The 12,448-nt window shown below is 37.3% G+C and overlaps 1 protein-coding gene across 2 annotated transcripts in view; it reads left to right on the forward strand.

Moving 5' to 3' along the window:
* The window catches only part of LOC140925305 (synaptosomal-associated protein 25-like), a 47,036-nt gene that overhangs the window by 21,805 nt on the left and 12,783 nt on the right, over nt 1–12,448 (forward strand). For both annotated transcript variants that reach the window (XM_073375303.1, XM_073375304.1), the window contains one exon: nt 4,114–4,193. In XM_073375303.1, the coding sequence (XP_073231404.1) occupies nt 4,114–4,193 (80 nt within the window). The remainder of the gene's footprint in view (nt 1–4,113; nt 4,194–12,448) is intronic.

A 12,448-nucleotide genomic window follows, 5' to 3' on the forward strand; every position in this document is an offset into this window, starting at 1 on the left:
GGATTAAAACATTGGAACTTTATCGAACTTTGTAACCCTGGGTTCGACCCTGGATAAAGCAAGCGGTTGTTTTGTTTTGTTTTTTTTTTTCCATTAGCCTAAAACTACAATGTATATTTGTCTTTGAAAAAGTTACCTGTGGCTACTTACTACCAAGATATGACGTATCTTTATACATATTGTTCCTGTTCAGGTTAATTAGAGAGCATTATGCGCATGTTCTCCATTACTTGTTCCGTTAACATTCCAATTTAAGTTGCACGGGTAAACCTGGTTTTGATGCAAAATAACTTCTTTTTCTTATCTAAATCGTGCTATGAAAATAACTACATAGCGATAGATCGAAACAAGACCAACTCCATCCTTGCGACCACTGACAACTATAAATTTAGCTTGCGTAGCACGTGTCGAAAGGGGTAGGGGATAGGGAGGAAGCAAAACGGGGATGTTGATTGGGGAGAAATAGTAGCCTGTCACGCAGGCTTCTATAAATTCAGTCATAAGCACATCAAACCAACCCTTACAGGTAACCTACTCATCGATGCTCTTAAGATGACACATCTTTCCGGTTTCCCTAATTTTTCCAAATTCAGATAGAACGCCATTATGCTTCCATGGACCAACGCATCTCACGGAAACGACTTTAGGGGTCTTGTTACATTTGTGCCTTCCACAAGTTCCACAGACAAGAAATCCGGATCCCTGAGGTGAATTTGGCCTAAGAGGCAACCAAACATTTAGCCTCCTTGGTGGCATTTTCAGGGGAGTCATATTTTCCCATTTATACCAGTCTGTAAATATAGCGAAGGTCAAATGAGAAAATTCAGGCTAACGTTGTTGAGATCAAAGATGAAAAAAAATTCCCACTTTTCGTTTGTGGGGATGCTCATCAAGTCCAAGATTATATCGGCGGAAGAGGCACCTTTGCCCTCAAGCGAGGGCAAAAATGAAACAGTCCAAAGCTAGTTTTATTTCATAAATGTTTTAGGGCACAGCGTGGAAGAATTTCTTCCCTCCTTCCCAAATGCGCGGGGCAGAATTACGTGACGTGACATGCTTTGCATGACTCCACTGAAAGCTGGTTTGTCTGTGGCAGTTCGACAGTTGTTTTCGTTCATTGTCGTTGCGGCAAGTGAAATTGTTACAGTTATAAGTTCAAGTTTTTCATTCATTTCCTTCTGGAGGTCTTTCCGAGGAATCGTCTGAGAAGTTCTATGGACTCTTAAACTAACACAGTCTCAGGTGGGTATCGTTGGATTAAAAATTGTTAATTCGTTAAATCGCATAAATCGCTGCGTAAAATTCAGAAAACGGAACAGATTACTCGTGAGTTTTGTTGTATTTTTTACCGCTTTTTGGACTTTTTGACACTTAATACTTTAACTCAGCTTTATTTAAAAAATCTATACACATTTCGGACCAATATTGTCTCAAGAAGTTACCGAATAATTAAAGGTTTGGGCCCTATCGTAATTCGCATTTGGTTGTGCTTCGGTCAGAGGTCACGATTTTTCGCCCGTTTTTAGTGTAATATTTACATTTGCTTGGCTTTGTCAGCGTTCTTGATTTCATTTACCCAAAAATTTTATTTCGCTAATTTGAAGTACAAAGAATGCTCTTTCAGACTAAACAAGCCTTGGTGTTCAAAGCCATGTACCAATCCGCTTTTTTAGCTCGTGAAAAAGTGCTAAATTTTGACGGTTGATTAAGCGCTTTGGAGTCAACAACTTTGAAAATTTCTTGAAAAATCTCTTGTTGACCAAATCGCGAACTAATCAGTTAACATTATAGAGGAAAGATAGTAAAAATACGAAGTATCATTATATTTTAGTAGCCAACTTTATTTTAAAATTTACGAGTTACTGAATATGACTCTAATTTCGCATGATTTTTGCCCATTTTAGGGCTCGGGAAGAAAAAAACTCGTTAAAAAATATTATTCACTCGATCGTACTTAAGGTGGCTCCCTAGAGTATTTACTAATAACCCTAGCTATCTAGCAGACGTTACAGAACGAAATCTAGTCAATTTGTCTTTGCGATTTTGTTCGCGAGATTCACCGCTAAGGTTACCCATACAAGAAGGCCCTTTTATCAAGTTTCAATTTCTGGATTAAGAAAACAACATCGAATCCTTAGACAGGCAGTAATTTTGTCATTTTTGATCATTTTTTCTTAATATTTCTTATTTCCCTTGGTGAAATGTCTTTAAACTTTGCCACTTTATATTAACGATTGTTTTGAAGCCGTTTATTAGTATTATTACAGTGATATCTCGCCAGTTGAAAAAGGAGAGATAGCGGATTCAATTTTATACCTAACACAGGATGTTTTCTTCGAAGTACTTGACTATTGTAGCTAAAATTCGAACCGTGGTGGTCACTCGTGAGTATGGCGATCGTCGGCCATTAAGACGGTGGTTGTGCAAGGATCGCAATAAGCCCTTCATTTCCTAATCTGCTGTACACTGTTTGCAGACCTTCAAATGTCAGCCCACTTCCGGATACTTTTTCAACCTTGTTCTTCTTTAGGGATAATTTCGGCGGCGACGTTTTTCTTTAAAGGTCTGCTGTAAAAGATGGCGCCGATCTATAAATCGTACATCATGTCTTCAGCTACATGTACAAGACCGTAGGTCTCGACGGACAACTCTTGCTTTCGTCAAGGGTCAATCTGTGAGTAAAAATTATTTCTCGTTATGCAAAAACATTGTCCTTTTACTTCGACTATTTAACGTTTGTCTACTTTTGAAGCCAAAAAATTGATGCCTTTGGAAAATTTCTGCTTTGTTTTTACATACAATTTACTCTTTTGGAGATCGATAGTGACTTGTAGCCGGTGTAACATTGTCTCCTCTCATAAATGTTTGACAAACACTAATCAAACGTTTTGCACAATGAGCTGAGAGGCCATGTTTGTTTTAATTTTTGCGTGAACGTCGCGCGGATTTTAAAGCTCGCGCCATACTAGTGCTCAGGCTGCGCACGGCCAATTTACTCTAGGGAGCCACCTTAAACCAACGATTTTGTAACTAGGGCCCATAGGGCTTTATTCTGCCTGAGTTTGAGGCCAGGTCATTTTTTGACCATTTCCTCGTCTAGTTGATATTTACGCGGACCGCTGTTAAAAGTGGATCTGATTCTGAACCCAAACGTAACAAAACCTTCCGTTAAGTAGCAGGTACAATGTACAGGTCACAGGTCAGAGTAAATTCACTTATCAGAGAATTTATTACTTAGCTGAAGTTTTGACGCCTTTCATTTGTATTTACATTGTATTGTCAGTATAGTGCTGATGAATCATTGTTTCATTTCTGGTTACATTGTGTATGACATTATGCATACGGTGGAAGCTCTCATAAACAGACACCCTCAGGACGAGGCTGCTTCCAAGGATAGTTCTCGTATGTGGCCACTGGAAGTGTAAGGCTTAGATGGCAGGTTTCAGGAGCTTTCCCACCTACAAATATATACTGGGAATGCAATAAACGGAAAAAACCTTAACTTCTGAAATTATGCTTTTTAATCTTGGTTGCTGCTTTGAACAAAATGGGCTGACTCTCATTTTAGGCGATCAGTAAATTAGTTGAGGAGGACAGATACAAATACTTCCAGTAATACTTGGTAAAATTTGCTGGTTTGAGGCCACCTGCCGTGGCCAGCTTAGACAGTCCACCTTTGTTCCATCCACTTTCCATTTGAAATATACTGTATATACCTCGGGAAACATTGAGATTCTAGGGAAACAAAATTAACTGTTTCCCTCGAGACCAGTCATTAAGGGTTTATTACTAAATTTCAATGTGTTAGTCATCTTCCACTCGTCTACCCATAACCTGAGCGTATTCACCATTTTTATATTGCCGATAATACACCTTGTTTACTCCCCAAAATTTTGCGTTCGCATTGTCTTCAATTTCTCTTGGGACGACTGTAATACCCAGAAGTATTTGAAAACCATAGTGATGCAATATTTGGGAAGTATTAAAACAAGGTGTATTTTGGTAGTGTGAAAAATGATGGTAAAAAGGGTGTTAACCCAGCCATAAACATCACGACTTTAGTTTATGAGCAAATATAGTGACTATTCTAAGGCATTTGTTGTGCACTTTTAGGCGAAAAAATTTTGAAAAGACAGAGAACTACAAGAGAGCCTTTAAGAGTAATGATGATGGGGTTGTTTCAAGTCAGCCTGGTAAGCCCCTTTTGTAACAATTTTATTACTTAACATAATAAAAACGGGTCGAAGCATAAACAGCCTAAATCCCTTTTTCACCCTTATAAACGGCTTTTATTTTCACTACCGAATTCAGTATGATATAGTACATCACTATAAACATTGACTCAGGTTTATTGATTGATTGATTGACCCTTTCTGGTGTAATCAATTTTTTTGGCCTCATAACAGCTGCGCTGAACTCCGAGTCAGGAGATTGCGTCGTTTTAGTTTCAACGAAATCTGTATACAGTACCTGAAATTGCTCTTCCTTTCCGTCTTGTGGGTTCTAATTTGTGTGTCTCTTTTGCGTGGTTATTTCCTCTTTCCACCAGTTGCATTTGAAACTTAGGAGGCTTTGGTAATGAGCTCGCATGAAAACAGCGCTAAAATATAGAGATGCATTGAAATATCGCAAAGTAAGAGCTCTTCCCACTGGCCTTGGGTAGCAATTCGAAAAGCCATCAAATTTTCTTGTTCCCGTTATCTTTCCCCTGGTTTTCTTCTGGACTTGTTTTTGCGGGAGTGTATGCAGTTGTGGTGCTCAATGTGTTCTAGGATTTCCCATGATTTTATGAGAGCTCAGAAGGGCTTAAGATGGCAACTAATAGCATGGAGACAGGCATAAAAGATAAGAGGGTTGGACGGGTTTATGATGTCTTTGGTGACGCATTTTCCATAAAATCGTTGTAAAGCGCTTTTTACCATGCCTGTAAGCAATGGTATGAATGCAAGGACTTGTACTAGAAATAAACAGTCGTTTCACATAGATAAACAGTTATTTAAGGTCACTAAGGGTCGGTACTTACGAAAATTTACAGGTTTCAGTGGTGTAAAACAAGACAATGGTAAATCGCCTTAAAGAGTTGGTCATTGTTTACAAGGGGGTAGGATTAGTTTGTTTCGACCGCCGAGCAATCGATGTTTGAAAGCAATTGGTTGACTGTAGAGACAACTTTAGTAGCCTTTTGGCAGAGGATTTCTCTTGCATAAGTGTAACAACCAGAATGTCATTTCTATTCCTAGGTAGGTTTGGCTGTCAACAATTTGTAAGGTTTCATTTTCTTATTTTAAACCTCTAAGTGTTCTTGTATTGTCCATTACCACTGAAAATTATAATATTAGATTTTTTGGTGTTTACTTTTAGCCTCCATTCTTGAACGTGTTAATGAATTACATGGAGTGATTTTTGCAATCCCATTTGGAGAATTACATGTACTTATCACTAACAGGTCATCAGCATACATCAGGCAGTTTACAACGCATGTATTTCATAACTTATGAGTATGTTTCATCTGCTTGAAGGTGAAGCATTAAAAAAACACATATTTTCAAAGGTCTGGGAATGAAAGGTTAATTTTTGACTTTCACAGTAATAATAGTAACTTAAACGTATAAAGACCTATTAGTTTTGTAACCAATGCCTTAAGTAAAGCTCTTGTCTTTTAAGAAGCAATATATTTTAAAGCTGGAGGAATTAGGTCGTCAGAATTAGAGACTGTTTCATGATAAAAATCGTGATATTTGTTCACTATTTGTTATTCGATGAGCCACATTTTCTTAGGAAACTCTAAAGAAAGCTTCGAGTCTTTGTCCGAAGCAACGTTTGGTGAGGTGATATTCATTGTACTTGAACAATTTGTTTAATTAATTTGCATTAGATGTCTGAAGGAAAGACAAGTGAGTCTATAGCGTGAGGATCGACTCAGCTGTGCATAGCATTTCGCGTTTTTATTCATGTACAACAATAGCCAATTTCGCACACAAAAAACAGTCTATATTTAGGACGAAAAGGGTATATTCTTGGTATAGTTACATTGAAGCATTCAAAATAGCTCATGCACATTAAACGTACCTATGTTTTAAAACGGTTAGCAGTAGAAGGCCTCTTTTGAACATTTTAATTTTTAATTACATCATAGTGATGAGGGCCAACTTGAACAGATTATATTTACCTTTTATTCCATACTTGTCAAGTTTATATATCATCCCAAATTTTTTTTTTTTTGTATTTTATTTATTTATTTTCTTTTTACAGGTATAGTACAAACAACATACAGATCGAAACATACAAACACTACAAAATTTACAACAACTACCTTAATTACAAAAAACGAAAAAAGAAAATAGAATAAATAAATAAAAAGCTACGCTACACTACACTACAAGGCTTACATAACTTATTCGACTTGAACTTAAAATACAGAGTAATACAGGGAGTATTAGAAAAACGAAGTTTGGATAACAGCTACTGTTGTATTAATGGGAGTAACGGCTTCCATTTTTTATCATGGAAATGGATTTTGTTGTTTCTTTTCGCGATAAAACGTTCGGTTTGAAACGTTTTTTTAAATTTATCGACTAACAGACTTACACATAAACAGCCCTTATTTAACTTACAGCGGTAAATAAAATATTTGCTTTCAAGAATGATGTAATTGACTAGAATGCTTATATTATCTGTATCTAAGATCCCAAAAAGGACATTCATGATATCAAACCTAATAGTTATATTAAAAGAATCAAGTACAGACTTTAAATCATTCCAAAACATGCTTACTTTTGTACAATGGAAAAAGAGATGTTCTATGGTCTCCAACTCCTTTTCACAAAAATCGCACAAGGGAGAATCTACTTTTTTGAACTTAAACAGCATCTTGTTCGTGTATAAGATCCTGTTTAATATCTTATATTGGAATTCTCTTAATTTAGTATCCAATGTTGTTTTGAAGGGCAGTAGATATATCTTTTCCCAGTCCAACTGAAATGTGTGTGTGCTGAAAGCTTCGTTATATTTCTTTTGCGCTGTTGGTATACTGGATATCTTAGAAACAAAACTGTCATATAATGACTTTGATTTAAGATTTTGGAAATTGACTTTTTTCCCTTCAATACGTAACTTGAAATCAGTTTGGATTAGATCATGAGTTTTTGAAGAGATAGAGTTTTTATTTGTTTTTAATATTTTGCGCCATTCTTCAGGAAAAGCATTGAAGAGACTGAAAAGTAGAAAATGTTCAACTGGTGAGAGAGTTGAATATAATGGTTCCTTGTTCGACTTCAAACCTCCCCACGTGTCGTAGAGGTCTCCAATTTTTACAATTCCAAGATCAATCAGCCTACTGTTATAGACTGACTTTGATTCAATGCAAATGAACTGGTTGTTCCATATGACCTGATTTGCTATTTCAGAGGATGAGGAGGGGTTGTCTTCATTTAAAAGGGTCCACGCCACAATGCATTCTTTGTAAAATTCTGGAAGAGTTACCGGTAGTTTAGTGTAGTTAAAATTGCAATGAAACAAGAATTTCCCCCCTACTTTCTTAAGATAATAATCCAGAAAAAACTTCCAGCCAGCGGGGTCAATGGAGAGATATCTCTTAATACAAATTATTCTTTGGGCAGAGATCATTGACTCAATGTTGGGCATTTTCAAGCCTCCTTTATCAATAGGGTTAATAAAAGCTCTGCGCTTTACTTTATCTTTTCCCTTCCAAACAAAGGAATATAGCAAAGTATTTATTTTTTTGATAAACTCTTCTTTATTTGAAATGAGAACAACCCTGTATAAAATCTTTGGTATGGCGAAAGACTTGATCACTTGAATTTTTCCAAGTAGTGTAAGACCTCTCCAGCTCCAGCCCTTCAGCAATCCCCTCAGAGATTTCTCGATTGATTCAAAGTTAAGCTTATAAAACAGTGCGTGATTAAAGGTGAAATGAACCCCTAGGATCTTTATGGCCTTACTTATTTCATTAACACCTAGTTCTGAGCTGTTTACTTCCATATTTCCTAGTAGAAGAATTTCCGTTTTGTCGTGATTGACCTTCAATCCGGAGTATGTACTAAACAGATCGATAGTATCAAAAAGGGTGCGATGCGAAAATTTGTCCCTAACAAATGATGTCATATCATCAGCGAATGTAACTAATTTGATTTCGGAACCACCCACCTCAATACCCTTAATTTGATCGTTATTACGTATGGATAATGCCAATAATTCAAGTACTATTATGAAAAGAGATGGCGAGAGTGGGTCGCCCTGGCGAACACCCCGTTTAACATTGAAAGAGGGGGTGGAAAAACCATTATTAAAAACACAACTTGATATATTATTATAAAACGTCTTGATCCACCCCAAGAAGGATTCTCCAAAGCCAAAGAACTCTAGCGATTTGTGGAGGAAGTTCCAATTTAGAGAATCGAAGGCTTTCTCAAAATCAATTGCGGTCATTATACCTTGGTAGTCTCGCATTTTAGTAAATTCCAACACATCGGTTATCGTACGAGTTGCATCAAAAATTGTTCGTCCTTTTACAAAGGCATTCTGGTCATAATGGATAATATGTGGTAGGACATTTCCTAGCCTTTTAGCGATAGCTTTTGAGCCAATTTTAACATCAACATTTACCAGAGAAATCGCTATCCAGTTTTTTATCCATCTTCTATCTTTGTCCTTTTTCTCAATTAAAGTTATTACGGCTTGCTTTTGCGAATGTGATAATTCACCATGAAAATACGCATAATTTAATGAGTCCACTATAAATATTCCGATTTCTGACCAGAAGAACTTGTAAAATTCTATAGTGAGCCCATCGTTTCCAGGAGTTTTATCGTTACTAAAGGTAGACAGAACCTTGAAACATTCGGAATATGTTAATTGACCCTCGCACGTTTCCCGCATTGAGTCGGTTAACTTAGGAGATGAGAGGGTATCTTCCAGAAAAGGACAAATCGAATAGTCAGTTTGTATTCCCGACTTTTCGTCATAAAGCTCAGAATAAAAACTGTGAATTTCGGTCATAATAGTGTCCGGAACAGTAGTCTCTTCTCCATTTGCTCGAATAAATTTCCGTATGCAGCTTTTTTTCTTATTTCTGTTTTCCAGATTTAGAAAATACTTGTTGTTTCTTTCCCCTTGTTCAAACCATGTAGCGCGGGAACGAATGATTGAGCCTCTTACAATGTAATCATACTCTTGTTCGTATTCTGTTTTGACCGATTCGAGGTTGGCAAGGTTTTCTTGCGTCGGTGATTCTGCTATTTTTTCCTCACATATTTTAAGCCTGTTTTCAATTGTTTGAATTCTATTTCTCCTTTCTTTAGCTTTCAGTTTGCTATACGATATACTTTCCCCGCGAATTTTGTATTTCATCCAGTCCCATTTAATTCTCGAATCATCGCAAAAATTAATTTCGTCTATCCACTTAGGAAAGTTCTCGCGTAAACGCTCAACGAAAAAAGCGTCATCCAAGAGACTGTTATTGAACTTCCAAAAAGATGGGCCACACTGCTGATCATTTAGACTGTCAATTTCTAAAGTTATTGCATGGTGATCCGTTCTTATAGCTGTCACTATGTCGACTTTAGCTACGTCATCTTGTAATAGGTCACTAATGAGCCAATAATCAAGGCGTCTTTGAATAATTGGGCTTTTTTGTCTCCAAGAAAATTTCTTGCTATTAGGATTACGGATTCTCCAGATGTCAACTAAATCATAATTCAGCATAATGTCCTCCACACACTTAACTGAGTCTTTTAACACAGGGTTTCCACCCGAACAATCTAGGTCTGGGTCCATAGTTACGTTCCAATCCCCTCCTAATATAATTTTGTAGTCAAAATCATTGTATCCCTCATCATAGATAAGCTCAGACAATGTTTGGAAGAACAACGATTGCTTAGTGGTGGTATTGGGAGCGTAAATATTTATCAGAAGGAATGGAACATCTTGAATAGTTGTCTCTAAAATGAGGTACCTCCCATCCTCATCCGATCGAATTGATTTCAATTTGAAGTCAAAGGATTTACGTATAAGGATTGCGACCCCACGACTATGGTTAGAGCCATGAGCAAAGTAAATGTCCCCGGACCACTGCTTTTTCCATTGATTTTCAATCTCTTCAGTGCTGTAAGTTTCCTGCAGAAAGCAGATGTCTGAATTTTGCTTGTATAGCCAGTTGAAAATGGACTTCCGTTTTTCAAAAGAACGGATACCCCGAACGTTCAGCGAAAGAGTTTTAAACTTTAAGTTGTTGAAATCCATTGAAATTTGCATACGTGTAGTGAAAAAAAGACAACAACAGTAGCTGTTATTCCCAGAAGGGTCACTGTTACTCGAACAATTAACGCATTCCTGATTTTGTCAAGTGCTAACTGAATAAATATAGAATAACATACATAACAAAACAAAAGAAACGAGATGAAAAACGTAGCCAGTGTAAAGAATTAAACTGTTGAAGCTACGCCTGGACGAGATCAAGTGTTATACTTTTGTTTCAATCGAACTTCAGAAGAGAACTAAGGAATATGCTAATCGATAGCTCCCAATAGAAACGAAAAAAATAAGAATAGAACTACTTCGTGCGAATTCTAAAAATAAATAACCTGGAACCTATTTATTTATGATTTTACCTCGACACCGTCAATAAAGAGTTTATAGGGTTCCGTTCTACTGAAGGCTGCCCGTTTTCCATCTTTTCTTGCTTGTACCATCTTCGGAATAAGCTTCTTCCTCATATCAATCACCTGCTTAGGTAGATCTGGGCCAATACCGAAATTCGACTGGCTATCGATGTTGCGTCGGCAAGAAAAGAGGTTTTCTCGATCTCTAAAGCGAAGACAGCGTGCTATGATGGCCCTGGGTTTTCTTGTGTTTCGGTCCTTTTTACCGACGCGGTGGACTCTTTGGAACTCAATAGATTGGGCGTTTTCCACATTTAACTCTTTCTCCAAGAAAGCTTTCAAAACGGGTTCAGTATTCTCTTCCCCTTCGATTTCTGGAATGCCGTAGAAACGAAGATTTTCGCGGCGGCTGTACACTTCATAATTTAAGAGTTGGAGACGCAAGTGATCCAACTCCTGTCGTGACTTCTCTTCGTCATCTCGGAGTTTTCTCTTACTGGTTTCCACTTCATCATTCAGGAATTTTACGCTTGTTTTAAGCGTATTTGTTTCTTCGACTGTATTTCGTACGTCTTCCTTTAAGCGGTGGAATTCGCTTTGAAGGTTTGCGACCGTTTGATTTATTCGATCCACAGAGTCCTGTAAAACATTTATTTGTGTGCCGATATTTTCCAGTTGACTTAACTTTGATAATATTAGGTCCACTTTGGAGGCGAAATCTTGTGCCATATTGAGGGCAGATAGAACTACGTCTTCAGAATCGTTCTTCGACTTTGGTGGCGATACAATGGCGGGTGGAGCGTTCGCTTGGTCTTCTTTCACACTCTCTTTCAACCGCTTCGTTTCGGGGGAAATGGTCTCGCTGGTCGGTGAATTACTCCCTCTCGTTTTCCGTTTAAACAGAGATGAAAGTGGCGATGAAAATTCCATAAAAAATATCAGAACGCATGGAAGAGTGCAACAAAAGTTACGGAGCTAACAATCACACGTCCTTACTCAGTCATGCTCAGTCTCAGTCTCCCATATCATCCCAAAGTGCCATATGCTATCGAAAGCTTTCTCGGAAACCAATGAAGCCAGTATAAAACTTTGCATGCTGTTTGGTGCACTTATGAATGAGTTGTTGTAAGATGAATAAATTGTCTGTGGTTCTAGCTTTCGGTCTGAAACCAAACTTTTCTGGGTTTAAGATGTTATGGACTTTTATAAATTTAATCAATCTTGATTGTTAAATTGAGGTGAATAATTTGCCTAGACAACTTGTGAGAGTAATCCCCTTGTAACTACCAGGGAACCGCTTATCGCCTTTCTTTTTGTAAATCAGTTTTATAACTCCAATATTCCAGTCCCATGGAAAGTGACCCCGGTTAAGGACATTATTGAAGATTTTTTCTAAGAAAGAAAGTAAAAATTGTCCTCTGTGTTTAATTATTTTCGTTAAAAATAGAATCCATGCCACTTGCCCTTGTAGTTCTAAGTTTCGAAATTTGTTCATGGATTTCTTTTGGAGTGATCGGATTTCCTAAAATTTCATCTTCACACACACCTCCTGTATCTCCTAAATCAGTTGAGAGATTAGAACTTTTATGCCTCTCTAATTGGTTATCAAACAACAATTTCTGGAAATTTTTAAGTCACTCTTCTCAGAATAAAAGTTTTTCTTCTTCCACTGTCTTATTCTTTCGAAGTCTGAAATGAATGGATGAATGAACGAACGAACAAAAGTATAATATAGCATAGTGCGGTGAAGTGACGTGAAGTGAAGTGAAGTGTAGTATAGTGTCGTGTAGTGTAGAGTAGTCTTATGTAGTGTAGTGCAGTGAAGTGTA

Source organism: Porites lutea, chromosome 14 (assembly GCF_958299795.1).
Source record: "Porites lutea chromosome 14, jaPorLute2.1, whole genome shotgun sequence".
Lineage (NCBI taxonomy): Eukaryota > Metazoa > Cnidaria > Anthozoa > Scleractinia > Poritidae > Porites > Porites lutea.